This window comes from Benincasa hispida, chromosome 10, assembly GCF_009727055.1.
Source record: "Benincasa hispida cultivar B227 chromosome 10, ASM972705v1, whole genome shotgun sequence".
NCBI lineage: Eukaryota > Viridiplantae > Streptophyta > Magnoliopsida > Cucurbitales > Cucurbitaceae > Benincasa > Benincasa hispida.
The window spans coordinates 40,319,348-40,345,720 of NC_052358.1; the positions used below are offsets into that span (position 1 = coordinate 40,319,348).

Here is a 26,373-nt window from a genome sequence, read left to right on the forward strand (position 1 = left end):
TAATATTTTCTTTATTGATAACTTAATCTTTGATGATTTTTTCTCACAGTCAATAACCACTTATAAAAGTCTATCATCGATAGCCAATTTAATGAATTTAATTAATAAAGTTGAATCTCGAACTAAAGTGTAAGTGAAATGCCTAGAAGTTATCACTAATAACATGTTATTAGTGATAGAAGCTATAAATGATAGCATGTTATTTGATGGTAAAAAGGAATGACAGAAGTTATCTCTAATAACATGTTATCAATAGTAGAAGCTATCACCGATAACTACGATATAAGTGATATCAGTAATATCTGTGATAAAACTTAGGTAATATCCATATATTGATGATATCAATAATAAAAAAGTCAATTCTATTTTATGAAAACCTATCATTGATAGCCACTGCTAAAAGCTATCGGTGATAGCCATTGATAAAAGCTATCAATGATAACCACAACTATCAATGATATCCGTATATTAGTATTAAGACTTAGGTATATATTAATAAAATGAATAATATTAATGATAGTAGTGATATGACTTAGGTAAATATCATGGATAGTCACTTATAGACCTCTCATTGATAGACTTCTATCACTTATAACTTTAAATGTTAATTTTTTAAAGATGATAGTTTCCTTTCCAAAGTTGATAACTACTTATAAAAATCTATAATTAATATCCACTGGTAGCCTTAAGTATTAATATTTCAAGTTTGTTTCCAATTGATCAAAGTGTATTAATGATAGCCATTAATAACTGATAGCAAATTGAAAGGTATTTCAAGTGTTACTAATTCAAGGTTATATTAATATTTCTCAAATTGAAAGTTACCACCGATAGCAACTGATAGAAGCTATCAGTGAATCACTAATAGCTACTATCAGTTGTGATTATTGATAGATGCTATCAGTGATAACTTTTAATTTGAGAAAACCGGAAGAAGAAGCACGAAATGGTGGATTGCATATGGGATTTTTAGTCATTTACCTATATAGCTATCATTGATAGATGCTATTAGCAATATCTGATACTAATTTTGTGCCATATTCCTTATATGTTTATCCTTATTCGACATCTTTAATTATTTTTTGTGCAACCAGCTCTATTCTTCAAGTTGTTATTTCGTTCTATTTCAGTTTTTTTTCTCTCTCAAAATTATGTGCCTTCATAATTATAAATTAGGGTTTAAAAGCAATTTTATGATTTTAGAAAACTCACGCTTTTTATGTTTTGTTCACTCATATTGTTTGATGAAACTTCTAACCACATGAAAATGCATACTTGGTGTAGTGCCTTCCTATCTCATCCATTTGTAAACTATTAAATCAAAACCGTTTTTTTTGTTTTTTTCGAGCAAGAAGCGGAATTACACTACAGGGATGAAATGACCTGGTTCAAATGATTTGATCCAAAGTGTCATCACAAGAAGAAGCTCGTGCCATTAAAACAATATACATTGCCTCGTGTTAGTCGAACTGGGATTGGTAGAAGGAAAAAGTCATTTACACCGGTTTCCTACTAGGCTTAGGTCATTCTTGTCGCCTCTATACCCAAAACTATTGTACTTCAAGTTTTTCCTTCAAGCAGTCTCTCAGCATAAACCATTCGTATTCCTTCCCAAATTTGGAAAATGAAATACTAGGCTCCTCCTTAGAATTAACGAGAACATTAGTCTTGGATGAATCTTCTTGAAACGGTTTCCGTTTAGTTTGATAACTATTTAATTTTTTCCCTCAAAAAATGGTTATTTTTTTTACCATTTTTATTATAGTTTTCATCTTTCCTAAATAAAATATTTGAGATTTTAGTCCAATTCTAAAAAAAAAAAAAACAAAAACAAAACAAGTTAACTAAGAACTATTTGATTTTGAAAAAAAAATTTATTCAGTTTTACCATAAATTGTTTTTACCATATCAATACTTTTTAAGTAAATATTTGAGTTCTTAACCACATTTCAAAAACAAAAACACATTTTATTTTATTTTTAAGTTTTCAAAACTTGATTTGAGTGTTAACACTCCTCAAACATACATAACAAAATTCAAAAGAGGATAGAAATCGTGTTATATATTTAAATTTCAATTTGACCTTTTGGCTCACTTTTATAATTTAAGGAAAATATTTGAGTACTCCCTAAACTGCACCCATCTCTGTGCATCCGATGGAGCCACTCAATAAAAAATTACTACTTGGCCGTTTTTGTACTTTTTTTTAAAAAAAATTTCTTTACATATATAAAAATGGAGAATATGAAATTAGGTGATTGGACTCATAATTTAATGAATACTATTGTCAATGTCACATTAATTCTTCTTAAACTTGCTTTCTAATTTGTTTATCTCTTTCCCAAAAAAATGGTTATCTATCCATATTCATATTTTGTAATGAAGGTTGCAAAGTTGATTTTTTCGTCACATTCGTTAAAGCATTTGTGAACTGATTTGTTTGTTTGTTTTTTTTTCATACACGTCTTTAATACTTGCAGTTTCGATATGACTCTCCCTTTCTATAGTACTAAAAAAATTAATATGACTCATTTTGAGATTATTGTAACTTTTAAAATGCTTAGTGACAAACTATATTTTTTAAAAAAATCAGTTATCTAAGAGAAGAAATTAATGTTTGATAAAATTTAAATTTAAACCTAAAAAGCAGGTAACCACACATTTGGTAAGTTGAAACTAAATTTGTTGGGACTTAGTTACAATGACTAAATCAAACATATTATTTTAATTATTTATGTATTAACAATTTAACATTTAATATTTATTTTATAATAAGTTAATTCTAAAAAAGTAATCTATATTATTGGATAACAATTTAGGAAAAATAATTATTCATAAAAATTTTCTATCAGTTAAGATTTTATATGATATAAAATGAATGGATGTGGAAAAAGAAACATAAAAGTATATGATTGAAATTTTTAACAATTAATTAGACATTAAGACAGTATTTTTCAGAAAGATGCCTAGTGATTTTGCATATAAGAAGAAATTGAAAATTAATTTTTTTTAAAAAAAGAATAGTATGTTTTACCAAACATGTAAAAGCAATCTTAAATACAATTTCAAACAAGCCTAGAATATATATGCAAAGAAATTCATGTTAGATGTACTAGAAAATATTATTTCTCATAGAAATATTTTCATATATTCTATTTATCAAATAATAAATTTAATCAGAATACAACACAAAGGCAAATAAATAGACACGAAGAAATTCAACGAAAGAAAAAAAATACATATTGATTAGGAATAAACCCTAATTTACTTTAACACATTCTTTGTGTGTATATATATATATATATATATTCACGTTACATTGAATGAAAGCTAAAAAAAAAGTATTTTTGAATAACTGTTTATCTCTTTTACATCGGAGGATATGAGTCTCTGTCACAAACTCAAATACCTTTAAAATATTATCGATATGCAAAATCATCTACACAAATTTTAGATTAAGGACGTTTTATTAAACGGATCTTATAGTTTGATGATTTGTATTCTTGTTTGGCTGTACCCTAAGCATATCAATAAACTATGATATGTTATTTGCTTATTTATTAGGGCATTTATTTTAAATGCACATCTATATGTTCTCTTTTTTTTTTTATTATTTTTAAAATTTTTAAACTATTATTTTGTACTAGAAAAAAAAGTAAGATAAATTATTATAATAGTAGAATAGAGTTGCATTGCATGTGGTGAAATTGATGTTGTCGAGGGAAAGAAAATAAAAGAAAAAAAAAAAAGAGGGACAAAAAGAAAAGTAAATGGGAAGCATGATGACTAATAAACAAATTAAAAAAAGGTTGTAATTAAAATATTTATTTTTGAAAAAAAAAAAATAAAGAAATAGAGGCGAAAATCATGGGATTGTGAAGTCAGGGAAACGCGTCGAATGTGAATGCGAGCTGTTTGGTTGTGAAAACATGCTTTACGAGTTCCCACAATCTTTGGCGGTTTTTTTTCTTTAATATAATAAATTCCTCTTTTTAAATATTATTTGGGTTTAAATTTTATTTTGATGTCTGAATTTTCAATCTTATTCTATTTTGGTCTATAAATTTTCAAAAAATAACTGTTCTAATCCATGAACTTTTAAAAAGTATTTACTTTAGTCCTTGCTATTAAGATTTTGTTAACTTCATATATAATGATGTGATGACTAGTATTTTTTGATGACTAGTGTAACATTCGACTTTCTAAAATTGGAATTGGATCGCTACTATATGTAAGCATAAATCTTAAAATGGATTTTTTTTTACAGAATTTGACTAAATCCAAAGAACAAAACAAATATTTATGATAAAAACTATCTAAATAAATAAATAATATAATATAATAAAATAAAATCTTTGTTCGAGGTACTCCTAGCTTTAATTTAAAAAATATTAAATAAAAAGAAACAAAAAAAATCAAGTGAAATATTCAAAGAATTTAAAGGTAAGAAAAACATGTGCGGAAGCATTGTCAAGTCCCAAGGCCCGATCATGGATTCTTGTCATTCGTCGTCCTATCCTTTTTGTTACCTAAAGAAAGAAAAGAAAAAGAAAAAAAAAGAAAAATGACGAGTATAGAAATACTCAGTAAATGACCTACTACTAGGCCCACTAGGTGTATAGATTAGTATCTCTATCAAGACAAAGGTATGCATCCCGACATAGGCATAAACATAAGCTTAAGGGACGAATTTGAAGGCACACTCTTATAGGAAGTGACTCCAAAGAGACACAATAACATAATCGTGGGTGGCGATCCCATAAGGATGCTGAAACATACTCAGGGGATGAATATAGTCCGATAGGGGTGCTAACTGTCACCATCAATCCAACATGCAATATACATCGTCCGAAATCATCACAAGCCATAACATATTATAATAATTATAGTAGCATAACTCATGAGTTTCCTAAACAATCTCAACAATCGTATAACAATCAACCATAGCAGAATATTCCATCACAACAGAAACATGCCTACAATGCATTCACAATCCTACATCAGTTTGGGGTTCAAGGGCGAACCGGTAATGAATCACTTACCTAAATTTAGGCCTAAACTTATTCAAGCAAGCCAACCCTTCTAGTTCCCACACATTCTGAATCAAATCCCCACACGTGGTTTATTCCAAAACCACTCCAAAACTTCAATCGAGCAACCGAACAAAATCTTGTTGAAATCAATCCCATATTCATTGGATAACACCCCAAAACCTTCCAAAACTTCAATCGAACCCCTAAACGATAAGTTAAGAATTTTTAAGCCAAATTTTTTTTGGGTAATCAAGAACCAAACCCAAAAATTGTTGTCCTCAAACCCAAGAACTGGCCCCCAAACTGCAAGTTAAGGGATGACATGAGGCAAAACTGGCGGCAACAGGTGAACAACGACGGAGTAGCATGATTGGACGACTCCAACAACGTTTCAATGACTGACGGTGGCTGGGAGTTGAGGACAACGAATGTGAATGATCGGAGGAGAGATGACGATTACGCGATCGACCAGAGGAGCGACGATGACAAGCGGTAGTTGGGAGATGAGGACGGCGGACGGTTCCTAACCGACGAACAAAACTAAAAGAAGAAGATCTAATTCTTCTTCTTCTTTTTTTCTCTCTTTAGCATGTTTCCTAAGGCAACTCTAATTTTTACAAAACAATTGTTCATTAGGGGATCAGTGGGGACTTAAGAAACAAGAGGTAATATATATATATATATATCTTTTAAAATTCTAATTCTTTTTCCTAAACAAATACATATATTATATCTTCATGTACCCCTTTTTTAAATTTCTTCAAAACCCCTTCTTTTCCTAAATATATAATTCTCTCTTACTTCTCAAATTCCAAACTCAAATTAAAACCAAAAAGAATATTTTATAATCAACAAAGTCTTTTCCAAATCTTCTTCAAATAAATTTCAATACAAAAAAAATGTTCAAATAAAAACTAACCCTTCAATTAAATTAAAACCACCATTAGTTCTTGTCATATAATTAACATTAGAATTATTTGAACACAATAACTCAATTTCATCTCAATCTTCACATAATAACGCAAGACAATTAAATATAATTTTTCTGAAAATCTGGGTTGTTACACTCTACCCTCCTTAAGGAACTTTTGTCACCAATAATCCTAATCCTGGAAGAGCTCTTGTTCGCCTCGTGATTTGAGTCTAAAAGTGCTATGAGTGAAGATGAAGAATGGTAATGAGTGGATAAGATGAATGGAGATGGATGATGGATTAACTTCTCTCTAAATAAGAAAAGTAGGCGATGTGCCAGAGTGGATGTAAGTACACTTTGTGAAACGCGTACAAGCTTTCCTAAATCAGATCCAAGTATAAATCTAACTTAGGTTTCCTGATAAGTCTAGGGCCGAATGGAGGGATTCTAGAGTAGTCTAATGCAGATTCTGTTTTCAATCTAATACCGGGGGTTCCTAAATTTTCTTAAGTGTGGATTATGTACACTAACCTAAATGCATGCATACAAGAAGAAGTAGGAGTTCAGAGGGAAAAATGAGAAATTATGGATGAATGGTTCTAAGTACTAATGATATGCGTGATCCCAAGTATAAGTATCAAGCTTGTGAGTATGGTGAAAGTCAGATGAAGATGGCAAACTAAGTGTTTGTGTTGCGTTGGTGTATCTGTTTCTTGATTCAGATTTAGTTCAACATTTTTCAATGTGAATGCCACATATATTCCTATCTCTAGGGTACATGCATTGATTACAAAAAACAGAATAAAGACACAAGTAACTTTATCTCTAGACCTACTATGCGCTTTGATTCGATGCGTTCTATAGTTAAATGCCTCTCTCGAGTGGTTTAACTACTTAGTAACTTCAATCAACTAATCATGATGATTTAAGCATGGATTTCAAACATTCATTAAGTCAGAAAACTAGAAAACACGAACATATGCAAATGTAAATAGATGGATAAGTGGTGAATGATCAATGATTGAATTAAAGATAGCAAATGTTTGTACAATAATTTTAGTTTGACAGAATGCAATGAGAAATGGAAATGAGATGTAAAAAGAAGAAGTCAAGCCACATAGTCTAATTTCTTGTTCTCTTTGGCTCGACTTTAATGCTTGTTCAACCAACTTGGTGAAGAACGTGATGAAGACTTCCCTCTCGAGCTTCATCTCCAACATCATCTCTTGATCAACGGTGAAAATGGTTCCCTCCTATCTCCTTCTTGCAGGCGACAGAATTGAACTAAAGTACTAACTAACTCTCTGAAATGTCTAAGTATCTAAAATGTTTAATTCTGTGACTAGCTAACTGTTGGGATGGTACCAGCATGTAATGGAAGCGACGAGAATCGATAAGCACTCTAATTGATTAATTTTGGTAGAAAAGAAAACATGCTCAAACAGAATTTAATGGGTTTCAGGACATACCTTTGAAGAACCGTTGAAATCTCAATTTCCAGCTACTAATTCCTCCAAATCTTTGTGCAGACCACCACAAAATCTTCCTTACTAGGTGCTCTAGATTGATTTGTGGGACTCAAACTAAGTTGGAATCAAAGGGAACTTGGAGAATGCTCACAGCAGCAACCCAATGAAGAACACCTTCTTCTCATGAATTTTCAGCTAAAATTCTTTCAGTTGCCATCATTTCAACTTCACTCCAATCTCTTTAATATATTGCAGACTATCATGCAAAGAGAATTGCTGCATGGGATGTAGCTCATACTTGGAGTAATTGAAGGTTGAAATAATGGGTTCTTTGTGAGCTAGTTGAAGATGGAGTTGAAAAATCGAATTTTTCCTTTTTGTGTTTTTCTATTTCCAAATTCCAAAATTGATTTTAAAATCATATTTTATTTCTAAAATCACATTTTATTAATTTTACAAATTAATTTCATAAATTAATTTCCTAATAAAATCAATATATAATTATTTAAATAATTTAAATAATTCTAATTAATTTTATATCCAATATTAAATTAATTTTTACACAAATCCATCTTCATATATTTAATTATATATTCTCCAATTCTGTTTGATTCTAATTTGAATGTTTCAAATTAACTTATCACGCTATTCTAGAGCTAATCCATTTCCGAGCTAATAAGAGACCTCGTGGACCTACAGATTATGGGCTCCAACGAATTGAGATTAATCGACTAAACTCATAGACCGATCTAACCCCCATTCATTAACTAATGGGTCACTCCACTAAAGCCCATAGTTGAATTCCCCTCATTGTAGATATATTATGTCCACTCGATATAACCATGATTAGTAAGTTAATCCTTCACAGATTGTTTGTAATAACGGCTGGGTCAAATCTCTGTTTTACCCTCGAAATTACCTCTTATTCCTTAAGTCCCCACTGATCCCCTAATGAACAATTGTTTTGTGATCCAATCAACAAAACCGAGTCCCTCTTGGGCCAATGAGAGGGCGGGGCCCTTGTTCAAGACCCAGAATCAGCACTTAAGGGAACAACCTCTCTACTATCCCTAAAAGCGGGTAAGAGTGAATTCCGTCTTGCACTCTATGTTCTCAACTATCTATCCAGTCTTACCCCTGAAATGGAAGGTTTTTGAGTCGACGATGTTGAGCTAACTCTCACTTATGCAAGTTTAAGAATAATTCCAAATAAACAAGAGTTCATAGTTAGCTTAGGATTAAGATCAAGTTACCTAGGTCATCACTTTGAAATAGTCAATCTTAAACAGTAAACAACATTATAAAGTAAGAGTGACTAATTTTATGGTCTAATCTTATACAAACCCTTTTGCACAAGGACTCCCCCACTCCTCATGTCCCAACATGAACGAATTAGGACCACTTCATTTGTAGTATTTTACAACTCTTTGTAACAACTACAGAGCAGGCCACATCCTATAGTGTTACCAGAATAAGGTACCCAACCTTATTCATATACTATAGATCATTTTGACTATTTACTCGAACCTGATCCACCTTTATGTCTCTACATAAAGTTCAAATACTCATCCAATAGTCAAAGGACTTTCAGGTTTATTGAATTTCTATTAAGCAAACGTCTATTCAATAACACCATATCGAATTTTCAGAATAAGTTCCATTGTTTACAAACCATGAGTTTTAGGACATAAAACCCAACATTAACTCCTTTTTCATCAGCTAACTTCCCCTTTTATAGGCAACTTCAAGCAACTTGTTGACACAACTTGCATTAAATTGATACCCTAAGTCAGCCGCCTGCCACCTCCGAGACATTCAGACGCCGTTAGTCAGATGTGTAGGATTGTATCAGCAATGGCGGAAGCACAAGGATCATCTAAGCACTTTAATTCACTAATTTTGGCAAAATATAAAGTATGCTCTTGCAGAAAACAAGTAAGTTTCAAGACATACCTCTTGTAGAACTTCTTCAAAGCTCCTTCTCCAGCTGCTATCTTCTCCAAATCTTGTTACAGACCTCAAGCTCTTCTCCACTATTCTCTTAATGCTCTAGATTAAGTTGTGGGACTCAAAACAAGCTTGAAACAAGGGATGAAGAAGAAAAGCTCACAGTAGCAATCTTGAATCAAGGGATGATGTCTAGGTGATAAACCATTTTATTACCCCACGTCACTCACTTATGCTCATAAACCTGGTTACCAACGCTCAATAATTCGGTCATAATTCCCAGGTAGGAGGTGTTCCATAAACCGTCAACTTAAGAACCCCCAGCCTTAGACAGGATTATATATCGGTTAAGTTTGTAACCTAGGTTTTATAAGTTTCAATAATTAAAACAGGTGGTCAACCTACGTGAGCATGCAACTGTTGTTTATGGATTTAAATGTCTAACTCAATTTCATAACAACTTATAAAACCTTAGACATTCTAAACAACCATAACATACATGAGGCATTCAATATTTAATATAAGATTTATATTAAATACAAGAAACCCTAACATGCATACTATATATTATAACAATTATAACATATTTCCAATGCATGTAACATGCTTCTTATGGTGGGATTTTAAATCTAAATGACATACTATATGCACATACAAGATTTATTTAATTATAACATGCATCAAATGCATAAATAATTAAACACAGACTGATATGGTTTTAGTTTTGGCAAAAACAAAAAAATAGAAGCCTAGTTATTACAATCAGCTTCAAAACCATCTTTGAATCGCTCGAACCACTCCAAATCGACCAGACTGGATGAGTCTAAATCGGACCATCAAATTCTGAACCAAACCAACCATAAACACTTTTAGGTTGAACCGGATTGGATCTTGAGAAAATCGATCGAACCGGCTACTCTCGGTCCAACTTCAAAGTCTTGCAAAAGTCGATCGTGTAGCGCTGAAGGCAATTGTCTAGCTCCATCGCTTTTTGTTGTGAAGGGGTACACAATCACTTAGTGTTTGCTGCAACTAAACGATCGTTTAGCTCCATCGCATAGAACTACACGATCGCTTAGTGTCTACTAAAGCTAAACGATTGCTTAACTCTATCGTATAGAACTACACAATCGTTTAACTCCATCGCTTAGCTCTATTGTATAGAACTAAACGATCGCTTAACACCATTGCCTAGTGTTTCATGTCATCGTTTAGTATCCGTCGTAGCTAAACAATCGCTTAGCTCCATTCGTATAAAAGATCATCACGTCATTTAGCATTTCGTTTACACGATCGCTTAGCTCCGCATCTAAACGATCACTCAGCTCTATTGCGTAGCACTTCATCGCATCGCTTAGTGCGCATCGTAGCTAAACGATCGTGTAGTACCATCGTATAGTAAATTCAACGTATCGTTTAGTTCCCACGCCAAAGCTAAATGCAGCTGAGTGCTATCGCATAGCAAATTAAACGCATCATTTAGCTCTCGCAGGTACACAATCATCTTGCATTCAACATCACAAACGCTTATTGCTATATGATCGTCTAGCTTTTCTTCACATCGTGTAGCATCGTTTAGCTCTCGCAGGTACACAAGCATTTGTAGCAACTGAACCTCAACAACAATTTTGAGCAGAAGTTGGAAAAACTGGAATAACAGCTTGGCCTCCTTCACTAGTTTCTTCAATTATATCTTAATTCCAACTCTAATGACTTCAAATAAATTACAGACTCTTGCTAACACATAAAGACTTATCAAACAAAAGCCAATTACAAATTTAAATGAGAAATTAAAGAGAATTAAAAAGCCAAAACTCAAAAAACCATATCAGTGCATCAGTTTCATATTTCTCATATAAAACATTATAACGGGTGGAAATACACATTAGTACAGCGCAAAGTTATAAAACCATGTAGGATTGCGTTGGTAAAAATATACAAAATTACGTCCAAAAGCATTAAATTCACAATATTGTGATCGCATACGTCCATCGCATTAAAACAACTAATTATGTATTTTCGTGCAGAAAATGAGTTGACGCAAGGCGAAAATGCGATCCGAAGAAATTAACATCTGAATGCATAAGAGATTGCGACCGCAAGGCTATGCGATCGTTTGCGTTCGAAAATCTGCTCGAGAAGATAGCCGTATAGAGCCGAACGCAAGAAGGTGGGCGCATCTGGGTGAAAGCTTAATAAATCACAATGGGACAAAAAGCTAATGACGATCAATTCCGAATTAAGTTGACAAGCCGTTAACGACCCACTGTAGCAAGTACACTCAACTTTTAGGTGACAAATATTCAACGCATCAGACAGAGAATTAATGTGATGGGCAACTCCATATTGTCACAATATAAGGTGATGGGCAACTCCATATTTGGAACAACTTCCAAATCACATGAGAACTTACTGAGCCAAACTGCTTCCTTTGCTGCTTCACAAGTAACTACATACTCAACCCTTGCTTGATACTACGTCATACCACAACTCCTCCATTCAGGGTAAACACTGATCCTGATGTGAATTTCCTAAAATCCTTGTCAGTTTGAAAATCAGAATCAGTATACCCCATAAGGATCAAATCCTTAGCTCCATACATCAACATGTAGTCTCTCGTTCTCCTAAGATACTTGAGGACATTTTTAACTGCAATCCAGTAGTTTAACCTTAGATTGGACTGGTACCTACTAACTATTCCCATTGCATAACAGATGTCTGACTTAGTGCAGATGTCACACCCCCTCCCAAATTACCCTCTTAACCTGGAAGAAGATGTGATGATAGTAGTTACCAATCCTTTTGCCAGCACTTACTGCCTAATTAAACCTATTTAGCTTGTTTTAAACCCTGTATACATACATTTTCACATACATACTACATAAATTACTAGAAACTTAACACATTTACATTACAGGGTTTCATAACATTGTTCATACATACACTTATGTACATTACAACTTAGTGAACCCAACATACAACACTAGTCCCCGTATGACAGACACATGTGTACTAACAATTACAAAGTCATCAATCAAACTTCCTTCAACCAGTGTCTTTGAGTGGCAAAGCAACAGTGAAGATGTCTTCTGGGTAGTGACCACTACCTGAAGGGGAAAACATTTTGAAAACATGAGTTAGAATCTCAATGAGTGACCAACATTTTAAACATAAGTATCATACATTAATTTGATAATAAAACTGAAAGCTTTAACTGGAAATATAAACAATATTCACATAAACATTACAACATAACAGATCATAGCTATACATAACTGGACTATTCCTCAGTTAAGAGTGGCCCTCTTGCTCAATTCCAATACTTAGCCTTTTATCTGGGAGTGAATCCTCTTGACTGTTCTCTACCTTATTTAACTGCATACTACTTAGCTGAGAGAAGGAACCCTTTTGTCCAACTCTCCGTACTACTCTAGGTTGAGGTGTGTCACCTTTGTTCACTACCTTCCACCTAACTTTCCTCATACTAACGCAAGTTAAGGTGTGTCATCTTTGTCCATTACCTTACCCTATATTAACCTAGGTTAAGGTGTGTCACTTTTGTCCATCACCTTACCTAGTCTTTCTCATGGTTTCCTAGGATAAGATGTGTCGCCTCTGTCCATCACCTTTCTCCTAGATCCTAACATTAGAACTCATGTCTATAGCCCCAGTACCTTCACATTTAGTTCTTCAGTACTAAGCTATTCATATATTATGAGGTACATTCTCATCTCTACTAAGACTTAGTTGCCCTAAGACATTCAACACTAGCGCATACTCATGATCATTGAAGTATATAACATAACATACTTAGAAGCATTTTAAGTCAATGCATAAATATAACATTAAAGAGAGATGCGTTACTTTGGAAACTATTGGATACAACCCACTCTGTAGTTGTTACAAGTTGTTGTAAAGGTGCTACTAACAAAATGATCCTGATTCGTTCGTGTAACACTGACTATTTCGCTTAGATGACCTAGGTAACTCGATCTTAATCTTAAGCTAACTACGAATTCCTATTTATTCGGGATTATCCTTAGATTTGCATAGGTGAGAGTTGGCTTAACAACACCGGATCTATAAGTCTACTACTTTAGGGGTAAAATCGGGTAGATAACTGGGAACATAGTGTGCAATAAGGAATTCACGACTACTCAGTTTAAGAATAGAAGAAAGGTTGTTCTCTTAAGTATTGAATCTAGGTCTTGAATAAAAGGTCTCACCCTCTCATTGACTCAAACGGGATCTAGTTTAGTGATTGGATCATAAACCAATTGTTCATTAAAGGATCAGTGAAACTTAAGAAACAAGACCTAATATCGGGGTAAAACAATATATTGACCTAGTCGTTATTACGAACAACATGTGGAGGGTCGACTTACTGATTATGATTAAATTCAATAGACACAAATATATCTACAGTGAGAAGAGTGCAACTATCGAGCTATAGTAGTGACTTGATAGTTAACGAATACTGATTAATTTGGTCTAAAGAGTTTTAGCTAATTAATCTTAAATCGTTGGAACTCATGATCTATAGGTCCATAATGTCCCTCTACTGGCTCGTAAAATATGAACACCTTGAATTAATAAATGAGTGAATTTGGAAAGATATCAATTTGAATTGTTCAAATCGAATTTCAATTTGAAAATGTTCAAATTGAAATTAGGGTTTGGATTTGAATAAGTTCCAATTCAAACTAGGGTTTATATAATTGTATTTGTTATAATTAAACATTAATTTGGTGAAATTAAACAAATTTGGAGAGTTTCTAATTCAAACTAGGGTTGTATTTGATATAATTAAACATTTAATTTGGCGAAATTAAACGAAATTGGAGAGTTTACTTATTCCTTATTTCTTACTTTTTTAAGAATTAGAAATAGGAATATAATTGGTAATTATTTGTGTTTCTCGTTACTTAAAGAAAAAAAAACATAAACATAAATTTGTTTATAACTATTTCTCATTTCTTATATACTTTTTCCTTACTATTTTAGTTTGTTTCCCCTGATTTCATAGTTTAAGTACAATTTAGTTATATAATATAAATTAATATATAAAATATTTACATTATCTAATACAAACAATTCTTGCCAAATTGAATATAGCTCAACTGACATATTGTTTGTATTCTCAACCTCAAAGTTAGAGGTTTGATTCCTCTATTCCACGTATTGTGAAAAAAAAACATACAAATAATTCTAATATAGTTTAATACCAATAATACAATTGTTTATATCTTTCTCACTCAAATCTAACTCAATTATATTAGAGTGTAAATGTTGTGGTTGTACAATACTAAAACGAAAATAAACGAATGTTTTATTGAAGAAAATTTATATAATTAAAATAATATATAAACACACATTTTGCAGAATTTAAAATTCAAAATTTAAATAATATTTAAATATGTATATAAAAAAAATTTAATTTGAAAATGAAAACAATATATAAGTCGAAATATGGAAAATTTTAAAATTAAAAAATAAACTAGTATATAAATAAATCAAAAATACAAAATAAAACAAATAAGAGTAAAAGAAATATAAAAAAGCGAGAAAAAAAAAGAAGAAATTTTTTTACTTTAACTAGGATTGGATCACACAACCAGTTGGTCAAAAAAAATATGTAGGCTCGCCCATCAACCAACAGAAAAAAAGGTGGATTTTGCCTGATTTAAGAAACGGATGATATACTAGAAACAAATCTAGAAACTACTATTTGTAATTTCTCGACATTAATATTCTTTTTTAAAATATTTCCAAAAATTTACGAACAAGAAAATAGCACGATTTTAAAATAAGTCTGTTTTTTGAAAAATGAGAAATAAAACAAAAAAACAGAAAATGAGAAACAGAAATATTATGAAATGAATCTAAATATCCTATATTTTATTGATGGGTATTAAAATAAATAGAGAGCATACAATTATTAGTGATCATAAACCACTAAAAAGTATATTTGGTTTTAATTTATTCCTCCCAAAGGAATTAAACTATGACCTTAAGAATATTAAATAATCAAACTCTTGAATTCTTAATTTCCATCCTAGTATATGCTTTATTCTTTTTTGTTGAAAAATGTTTCGTTTATTCAATTAAAAATTATGAAAAATCTATAACAAACATAGAAAATTTATTTTAAATGATAAAAATGCTAAAAATATTTACAACTAATAGCAAAATATCACAGTGTATCTGTGATAGATCACGATAGACAACAATAGACTATTATCTGTGTTTATTATTAATATTTTACTATTATTTGTAAATATTTTGGTTCATTCTCCTATATTTAAAAACAACATGCAAACATATTTATTATTTTTAAGGAAAGAAGAAAAACTTGTATTATTAATTTCTGATAGAGGTTTAATATATAATCTATTCCAAACTTTTCTCCCTAAAATTTATTTTCTTATCTAACAATATCCTTTCTAAAACATAACTCTTTCCTTCCAACTTGTTTTTATTTTTTAATTTTTATTTTACCCTAACATTTAGCAGTTGTCAATCTCAAATTATAATTGGTAATACTTATAAGGATAATAATTAAATGTATAAGAATATTTTTTTAAAAAAATTCAAATATGACAAAACTTATGAGTGATAGACTCTATCAATGACCGACTCCTATTAGTGATAAACTTTATTACTGATAGACTTCTACTAGATATGGTGTATCACTGATAGACTTAGAGGCCTAAATTATCTAATTTTTTTATATTTATAAATTCTTTTATATTGTGCTATATCTTCTAGTACTTTTGGCATGATTATTATATTTTGCAATTGCATCAACTATAATAGGGACATTTTTTGAATCATGAAAACATATCAACAACATGCTACAAAATGTATTTGATCTAGTATAACCTAAATTGATTGACACATTATTGTACCCTTTATTGAAAGAGGTCTCTAATTTCAAAATTCTCATGCATCCATATATATTTTCCCTCATATTAAGAGTATAATAGTGTCAAATTTTATTATTTCTAGAACAGAGAGAGTGACATTGAAACTAGGAAAACAGTTATTGAAAAATCATGCTAAAATGAAATCTATAGAACAATCATTCTCAAAGAAACGCACCTTTAAATGATAGAACCAATACATTTTCTTCTTCTCCATTCTTGATAACCTAAAGATATAACAATCACTGCAAATGTGAATAGTTAATTATGATTCCATAACCACTTGTTTCTATAAAATTAAACTTGTAAACCTTACTTTCATATATAAGGTTTTTTATTTATTTTATATTTTGCCATCAACTTTCAGTTTGAAAACTAAAAATACTTGTGTGTTTTTTGAACCAATTTATCTAAGATTTCAAGTGCTTCTTTACGGATCGTGGCAATCATGATAAAGAACTTGAGAGAAAAGAATCATAACATTTTAGGAATATAAAACTACAAATAAAACCGTTATTAATAATTCAAAAATGAGCTTAGTTCAATAACAATTGAGATATGATCCCTTATTATCTAAATTTCAGAGGTTCGATCCCTCATCTTCTAGTTTAGTTATCCAGACTAAGATTCCATATATATATAATGAAAACGTTAATCATAATTTAACTAAGGCAACGTTTGAGAATCTTATACCTGTATGATGAAAAGTCTTTCACAGGTTGAATTAATCTTCAACCGTCTCCTCGCTTTCCTTCCTTTTGAATATATAAGGAGAAATTTAAAACAAAAAGGAAATTAGAATGTGAAAACAACATATAAAAATATTGTCTTTGTAGTGAAATTATATTTGAAACAAAAAAGGAAAAAAAAAGTAATATATGATTGTGTGCCTGTTGGATTGTGCGAAAATGTCTTGGATAATGACATTTATGTCCCTTGCTGATGAGATTTTGAAGTAGCTTCTTCCAATCTTGATGGAATACAATTTGGGCGTGCTTACTATTCCAACTGAAAATGTCTTCATTTCGTTGCATTTAACTACGAGCAACATATTCAAAGATGGAAACTTAAGCATACATTTTGTAGAGTAAAAGCAGGCTAGCCTTGGTAAATTATGAAGTCTCAGAAAATACAGTTGTTGGAAAACAATTTCACAATTTTCTTCTTCTGCTGCGACTATAGATGTCATTCCTCTACAATCAGATACGTCAAGGTGTTTGAGATTCCTCATATTGTTTACCACTGACGAGCTAAACAAATTCATCATTCCATTGCAATCGTTGACGTCAAGATACCGCAAGTTTAAGAATGTGATTGAGGATGGCAATATGCACTTCAAATTCTCACATCTCCCTACATCGATCATTTCCAAATTATCAAAGCTAATTGGAGTGACTTCACTACTTTCTTTCCACACGTGCGTAAGCTCCGGAAGATCCCACAAACACAACTTCTTCAACTTTGCATGTCTTAGAACATGATTGTTTCCAGTTAATTCCTCATTTCTATACACGTGTACCAACTGAAAGGCATTTTGTATTTCAAAAATTTCAAAATTGTACGATACTTCAATTATTTCCAATGGCAAACAATCTATGTCGTCATCCTCAAAACCAATGAGTCTAAGAGTTTTGAATCGAGTGAATGACTGGTTTACGCCAACCGCCCTTCTTCACTGTTTTCAAGCTCAAATTCAAAATGCTCATACCTGGAATAAGATCAATCTGAAAAGAAACGGAGTTTTTAAATTCATTAATCCTTAAGAGTAGATTCAAAACAAAGAAATGGGTGAATATATAAATTAAGGGTGTTCAAATAATCCGACAACTCGAATAATCCGGATTACCCGACCCAAAATGTAAGGATTAGGTTGAGTTAGTTTTGTTATTGAGTTAATTTTAATTATTAGTCATCATATTTTTAATTAAAAAGAAAAAAATAAGTTATAACCTTACAACTCAATCCAACCCAACCCGAATTTTAAAGGTTGAGTTAGGTTGGATTAGAGACTTTATTTTAGTCATTTGAGTTGTCAACCCAACCAACCCAAATTTTCGAGTTGGTCCAAAAAACATCGTCAACCCAACCCAACCCATATACACCTCTAATATAAATAATGTTTGTTTTGAATATATATGATCGGGTTGGTCAAAAAAGCATCCTCAACCCAACTCAACTCATGTACACCCCTAATATAAATAATAAATAATGTTTGTTATAAACATATATGCATACCTCCAATGGGGAAAACTCTGGGATAATGTCATTTATCCCTCGCGTTGGTGATACTGAGATCCTGTTTCCTCCAATCCCGATGTATTCCAAAGAGGGAGTGTTTATTATGCCATATGAAAATGCTTTCATGTCATAACATCTGTATATCCTCAATAAGTTCAAGCAGGGAAATTGAAGTGTGCATTTTCCAGAGTAAAAACATGTTAGTCTAGGTAAATCATTTAATTCTAGACTATTAAGTTTGTTGAGGACAATTACACCATTTTCTTCTTCTGCTGTAACTATAGAGGTCATTCCTCTACAATCATATATTTTAATTCTCTCAAGATTCACCAAATTCTTTGCCACTGAATAGCTGAACAAACTCATCATTCCATTGCAATTACTGACATCAAGATCAGCCAAGTTGAAGAATGTGATTGTGGTCATTTGATTCACGTTCTTCCACACATTGGTAAGCTTGGGAAGATTCTTCAATTTTAACTTCTTCAAATGTGCACATCGTCTTTGGATATTGTCATTTTCTGTCTCATTTCCAAATATGTATACCAACTGGAAGCAAGTTTCAATTTTCAGTTCTTCAATATTGTATAATACTTCACTCATTTCTAATGGAAGAGAAACCATTTTATCACCTTCTTCATAACCAACCAATGTAATACTTTCAAGTTTGAGAAACTTTGATATCACCCAAAAGCTCTCCTTTGTTGCCAGCTTACAAGTCATTTTCAAACTTCTCAAGTTTCGAAACAATACAACCTACAGAACACACTGAGTTAATTACATCCAATTGAAACGTACAAAATTCTTGCAAACATAAATTGTCAATATTGAAGATATATCAACTACCTCTCCCAACTTTAATGCTTTATCTACCGGAAATATTTCATTTTGCTCATCCACTTCTAACCTTTCAACTGCTTCAATATATTGGGGGAAGGAAGCTGGAAAAATACTTTTCATCTCCGGACAATCAGTCACAAGGACTTCCTTTAGTTTTGGAAATGCCATAACATCACAAACATCTCTGTTCCACATGTATTTTAAATTTGGTAGGCCATTTAAATCTACTTTTCTTAACGACATTGCTATTGTATCACCAACGCTCGGCTTTTCAATTTCAAATATGCTTTCTAATAACTCACAAGAAAAGATAAACAATGTATCTAAAAGAGCAAGTGATGTCACTATATTCCAAGGAAATATATATCTCAACTTGTTGCAATTTCCAATACTTATCGATCGAAGTTTGCAGAAGGAACTTGCAGTCGGTCCATCATTATGCCATAACATCTCCAAATTGTTTCCTCCTTTAATAGTTAAATTCTTCATTTCAGGAAATGAAACCTGCAATACTATTGTAATCCTTCAATTAAAACAGTTATCATAATCTTAGCAATTGTTTTGATTTTTTTTTTTTTAAAAACCAACAATTTATACGTTTCCATTTTCTAACAAACTTATTTATATATATATACATACATACATACGTACATATATGTATGTGTATATATACATCATATATTGAAAGATAGTATAATGCTAGTTTCAAAAAAAGAAACAAAGAAGAGAAAACTATAAACAAACAAAAATGATTTATTAAAGTAGGAAATAAAAGGTAAAGAGTAAAATTTTATGTTACATACCTGTTGATCAAAGAAGGGAATTATAGTTTGTGGACGTTGTTGGATGAATGGTTTGGTGCAGAAACTTGTAACTTTATTCAGACCCTCGAGGTGTAATGTTGTCAAAGGAAAAGTGCAAATGGTGGTCTGATCTTCAATTTCTACGACGGATACAATCTCATCCATCATATCACAATAAGTCACCTTAATCTCTTGAAGATTTGAAAGGCCTTTAAAAATAGAGAATGAGAAAAGATTCCTTAATTGTTTGCAACTTCCTATTTGTATAACTATTAGCTTATTGAAAGGATTTGTTGAAGCATGCTTGGGAACTATACTCTCCAACAACATCATTTCACTAAGACTCAAACACTCCAAAGAAGTGAAGTCATTTCCTATCAGATGTGACATTTTTGAATTGCCATCAATCATGAGACACTTCAATAGAGGATAACCATTTCCATTTGCTTTGAGAATGACATTTGCAAAACCTTTAGAATCATTTACAATCTTCAACTGTTCAGTTCCTTCGAATAATTTGTCAAATACCATCCCATCAACTAAACTCATCTGCAATTCCATATTAAGCAAGAAAGTTTTTTCATATTTGTCAGAATTATTCTTCCATGATTCAAATTTGAAATGATCCGTACCAACACAAATAAAGAATTCTCTTAACTTCTTCAAAGTTTGTGACCCCAAATCTTCCAAGCCAACGTTAGCCTTCGAAATCTGTAATTTCAATATAGAAAGATGCGGCAGATAATTCACTTCTAAAAGTCGTGCATTTTGAATCCATGTATTCTTATACCTTACTTTTTCTCCCCATTTTTGAAAGCATAGTTGTATATCCAACTCTTCTAGTTTGGTCAAGCTTGAAATAATGTTGGGGTGAATCACCACCAAATTGTAGCATTTTGACACAACTAATACCTTAAGTTGTTTCAATTCACTCATAGTTGCAGGTAACTCTGTGATGCCCTCACAACTAATAATCCTCAAAATCTCCAATTCCTTTAAATGACTAATTTTATCAATATCCTTACACTCACATTGTGAAAGACATAATGTTCGAAGTTTCTTTAATGATGACCATAATACTGATGGAACATGGATCTTTGTCAAGTCCAAAACCTTAAGATTTTTCATTCCTTCAAAAAAGGCATCTATAGTTTCAATACATACCTCTGAAAGTTTAGTAGAAAATCTTAATATTAACAATTCAAGTTTTGGAAACTTCATGCTTGGGAGAAAGTTGCAAATGTTCTTACAGTCAATAAAGATTGCGCGATAAGATCCACAATTATCCGTATCTGGCCATTCACTATGTTTAGATCCATAGTAGAGTGTAGACATGTTAGTTGTTGTCGATGCAATGTATATTGCAACATCACGAACTATATCATGCATTTTAACATATTGGTCGTACCTTGTATCTTTGTACACTTGAACTTGAAGTAACTAAGAAGATGTAAGATCGTCAACCAATTTAATTATGCTATTTTTTGCTTCACCCCAAGTATTTACCCTTCTCAACAATCTCATACCCATTGCATACACTTGCAAATCTTTGGTAGAAATCATATAGTCATCTGGAAATACACTACAAAGAAGAAATAGTATCTTGGATTCATCTCCATCCAAATAATCATAACTCAGTCTAAGTGAAGCATAAACTTTATGAGTCACACCTTTAATACCCACTGCATTGGAAGTTTTCAATTTACTTAAAGCATCCTCCCAGTAATTTATTCGTTTCTCTTTCAATGCTTTTGCAATGGTATCAAGTGCAAGTGGTAATCCTCCGCATTCTCTTACCACCTCTTTTGCAATGATTTCCATATAGGTTGTATCAAACTTATCACCAATGATTGTTGTAAAAAACTTCCAAGACTCTTCTTCGTTTAGACAAGTCACCTCAAAACATTCAGTTCTATTGATCATGTTATTGGTTAATATGTTTTGATCTCGACTTGTCATAAGTACCTTACATCCTTCTTTACCTAATGGAATTCCAACCTCTTTTATAAGATCATATTCTTTCCATAAATCATCAAACATAACGAGGATACTACCTTTCATTTCCATCAACTTATTCCGTAGAAAGGATGCTTTTCCCTCCTTACTTCTTGGCAATTCTATATTTAGGATGTCTCCAATTTGTTGTTGCATTTCCATTACACCATTAGATTGACCTATGGTCACATCAATCACTCGATCAAACAAATTTTCTTCCAACACCAATGTCTTAACTTCATTGAGCAAATAAGTTTTTCCAACCCCTCCCATACCATAGACTCCAACCTTATTCACCTCAGGTTTTGCAAGTGCATCCTTAATTTGTTTGGCCATTGATGTTTTTGATCCTAGAACTTGATAACCTTCAGGAATAATAGTATTCTCAGTATCTGGAAGAGGTTCAGGACAACCAACTTCCACAAAGTTGTTTCTTTTGTTTATGAGTTCAAGGACATGAGTGGTCCTCTTCTTTGTTTTTCTACTTAGTTGGTGTCGTTGGTGCAAGTTAAAGCAAGATGGATTGGAATTGGATAGTTCATCATGGACTAATGCATTACCCACATCGACCAACCACTTTGAAACTTCTGCATGGATTGCATATGAATTGCTCCTTGCCTCTTCAACCCTTCGGTGCACATCCCTTTTAGTAGTCTCAAGATTTTCAAGTTGCTCTTTAAGCTCTTCCTTGTTTCTATTGAAGAAAACAATGTAACCAAGTTGATGTCCAATAGGTTTAAAGACACACTTTCCCACTTCTGTTACAATGCCTACTGCAACATCCATTAAAAATGCCATTTTTTGTTATTCTTCTTTTCTCCCTTTAAACTCTTGGTTATCCTTTCATTTTCTGTTGAATGAATATGGTTAAACTGTATAAATGTATAGATCAAGAATGAAACAGTTATCATCAGAATAATGGATTAACCTACATAAAAGCTATATATCTACTCGATGGCAATGTTTGTTTTTTTTCTTTTTTTTAGTATTTATCGAATATTAAATATTAAAATTTGATTTTTAGGAATAATCCCAGTTCAAAATATTTTTGTTTTAATTTTCTATTACATATTTTCCCTTTTTTTTCATCAATGAAAACTTCTGAAATCTTATTTTCTTAAATAGAAAGTGAAAGCGAAATTGTATAAACGATATATATAAAGGTTTGGAACAACAAAACATTTAAAAGGAGCGGAACGTGGCCGAGGACATCACTAGAAGCATTGCAGACATAGATAAAAAAGAAGAAGATAATTGTCTTATTGAGTCATGCAGATGACATATTACTCTTTTCCAAAGCGGATTTTGCTTCTTTCCAAAATCTTAAATTTATCATTGACGCTTTCGAGATTTTAGATTTTTTCTATCAATAACCTTCTTAGGTAAATATTCACTATAAATCGATAATGCCACCAAAATACAAAAGAAAAATTAAATCCAGAAGGGAGATGTACCATGTTGAATACATTTGGATCCACCACCATATGTTACATGTCGACTTCATAGATTGTGGAGTGAAGCGTTCCGTGAAGCGAAGCACCTTCCATTCTCACTTACACTGCTGAAAACAAGTTACATCTTTTAAGAATTAATCCTTGAGAGAAATAGCCTATCTATCTTATAGAAAGTGTGATAGTCTCCTCGGTTTTTCTAACGTGGGATTCTCAACCTGTGTAAAATTGAAATGAAAATCAGATATGATATAATCTAAAGAATGGATAGAAACTTCTTATCTCCCATCTCTCAAACCTAGCAGCATTGGGTTTCTCTCTTCCTCCCCCCCTTCAGTATCAGAAAATCATGGAGAAAATCTCCCAAATCTTGTCTCAATGCTTCCTTCTTTGGCTTCCCCTTCAAATGATTTCATCTTCTTTTTCTCTTTAAAAAATCTCAGAAAATATCTTCTTTGCTTTCATAAAAGAAATATAAGATAAAATCCAACCCAACTTCAACTAACCTTTCTCAATGGCCATCGTCGTCCCCTTTACCACCGCCGAGTGTTTAGGCCGACACGGTGGTCAATCCATGAGCGGCACGCACAGAGAAATGCGTATTGACCTCCTTTTTCCCTCCCTCTGTTTAGGCGACAAACCCCAGTCATCTTAGAAGCAGCTCATCACACACATCTTCCTCTTCTCTTTCATTTTTCTTTTTTCCCTCCTTTTATCCTTTTAACCATTTTCATTTTTCGTGTCTCATTAAAAATAGATTTTAAAAAGTGGGAAATTTGTACTTACCCAAAAATTAGGCCTAATGTCAAATGACTCCTTTTTTTTTTAAAAAAAAAAATGTCATTTGACCATCTGCTGACGTCATTGTCCTACCAAATTACTTAATTTGCCCTTACTTCGTCTTCTTACCTTTTTACTGAGAAAACCCACCAAAACTAACTATTATTCATACAAATTTTCCAAGGCTAACGGTTGTATTGCTCATAAACAAAAAAAAAAAAAAAAACTATTTTCGGCTTGCAAACGATTTTACTTCCAACTTTCAATCGAATCTTAACGGTAAATCTTTCTTTCAATATTGTTTTTCTTTCTTTTTTTTCTGTTGGCTCTCTGTCTCTTATACACATCTAGATGTGTATAAGAGACAGGTGTTGTGTGGTTGAAGATGAGTAAAAAGAGAGAATGTGAGGGAGATAAGGGAGAGTGACACTGAAGAGAGCGAGATTGTGAGAGAGAGCGACACCGGAGAGAGCGAGATTGTGGGAGAGAGCGACACCGGAAGGAGCGAGATTGTAAGAGAGAGCGAGATTGTGAGAGAAAGCGACACCAGCTAGAGCCATTCTAGCGAGATTTAAACAGAATGTTTTTTTACATTTTTTTTAAGGAGTTTACTGATTGAATTTTGAGAGCGAGATTGTGAGAGAGAGTGACACCAGAGATTTTGATAGAGTGCGAAAGTACACTTCCATTACTTGTACAGCTTAATGACAAATGTTCTCTTGCTTTGTAGGATGACAGAAAAGTGTATATTTATTCGATTTGGAGGTGCTTGGGATGAGAATGAAAGTTCGTATATTGGGGGACAGTTGAAAGGAATCGTTGTGCCCCCTATAGTGAATTATGAAAAACTTAAATCTCGCATTTACAGGGTTACAAAAATCAGTTCTTCATATTTTAATCTTATCCGAAAAGTTAAATATAATCTTGAATTTGAAGCCCCTCCACAAATACATGACAGATGATGATGATCTTGAGTTCTTTCTTTTGCGAGAAGATGTTAGTAGGCTTCAGATAGCTGTAACGTTATCAACAACCAATTGAGCTCATTATCCGGATTCTGTCCTATTTTTGAAAAGTCAATTTCGAAGTCCCATTATCAACAGCCAATGGAGCTCATAAAATTTAGAGTGACTCTCTGCAGAAGCTAAAAGAAGGTTAGGAGGACTACTCATAATGAGGTGGCTCTACCTTCAAGTTCTTCAATTTAAGTTGGGTTTTTTAAACTGCATTCAGATTGAGAGAGCGAGATGTTGAGAGAGAAGTTGGGTTTAAGTTAGGTTTTTGTTATCCATTTTGTTTCAAGTATGTGTTTTGTAAAAACATTCATTGTATAATTGGTTTTGGATGTGTTCTGCTACTACTCTTATCAGTATCAGAATTTTATCAGAACATGTAAGTTCAAAGTTCAAAGTTCAACATCAGAATTTTATCAGAACATGCATAATTGAGCTTAGAACATTATATGGTTCAAGGTTCAAAGTTCAAAGATTGAGAGAGCGAGATTATGAGAAAGAGCGAGATGTTCAGAGAGAGCGAGATGTTCAGATTTAGAGGTATTTAGCCACTTGGGATTTTGTGTTCAGGTTTGAGTTTTGATTAGAATTTTTTCTTTTGATTTTTTTTCTTCTTTTTATATTTGAGTGAAATGTAAAATCAAATTGCAGCAGTATAGCAAAATACGTATCATCATGCATCTTCAGTGAGATGGAGATCCATAAAGTTATAGACTATGCCTTGTTTTTTTCAAGGTCACCCTTCTAATTTTTTAAGTTCATCATAATTGTAGCCAGTAATGCCTGAGGCAAAGTTGTGAGCTTTGTTTAGGAATGTTGTTTGTCCCATCATTTTGGTTTGTTTTTTTTTAACATATTTGTATTAGAGTTCCTCTTTTTGTTGAATTGTTAGTGTGAAAAGCATTCAAGGGATATCCATCTAGGCTCCCTATGAATAAATAACCACAAATTCTTTGTCTTTTCTCTTT

At 32.2% G+C, this 26,373-nt stretch overlaps 1 protein-coding gene and 1 long non-coding RNA gene across 2 annotated transcripts; both read right to left on the minus strand.

Annotated features, from left to right (window-relative positions):
* Positions 1 to 12,240: 12,240 nt before the first annotated feature.
* LOC120087806 lies at positions 12,241 to 17,046 on the minus strand. Its single transcript, XR_005484698.1, has 3 exons — positions 16,979 to 17,046; positions 16,464 to 16,512; positions 12,241 to 12,469 (listed from the first exon to the last, which is right to left on the minus strand). It is a non-coding gene; the product is annotated as an uncharacterized LOC120087806 (long non-coding RNA).
* Positions 17,047 to 17,281: 235 nt separating this feature from the next.
* LOC120087805 (probable disease resistance protein At4g27220) lies at positions 17,282 to 24,316 on the minus strand. The gene is given in 6 exon segments (XM_039044710.1): positions 17,282 to 18,009; positions 18,521 to 19,279; positions 19,370 to 19,867; positions 20,167 to 23,011; positions 23,616 to 23,830; positions 24,119 to 24,316. Coding segments are annotated over 4 exon segments (4,152 nt in total). The 5' UTR covers positions 22,960 to 23,011; positions 23,616 to 23,830; positions 24,119 to 24,316; the 3' UTR covers positions 17,282 to 17,907.
* Between the last annotated feature and the right edge of the window lie 2,057 nt (positions 24,317 to 26,373).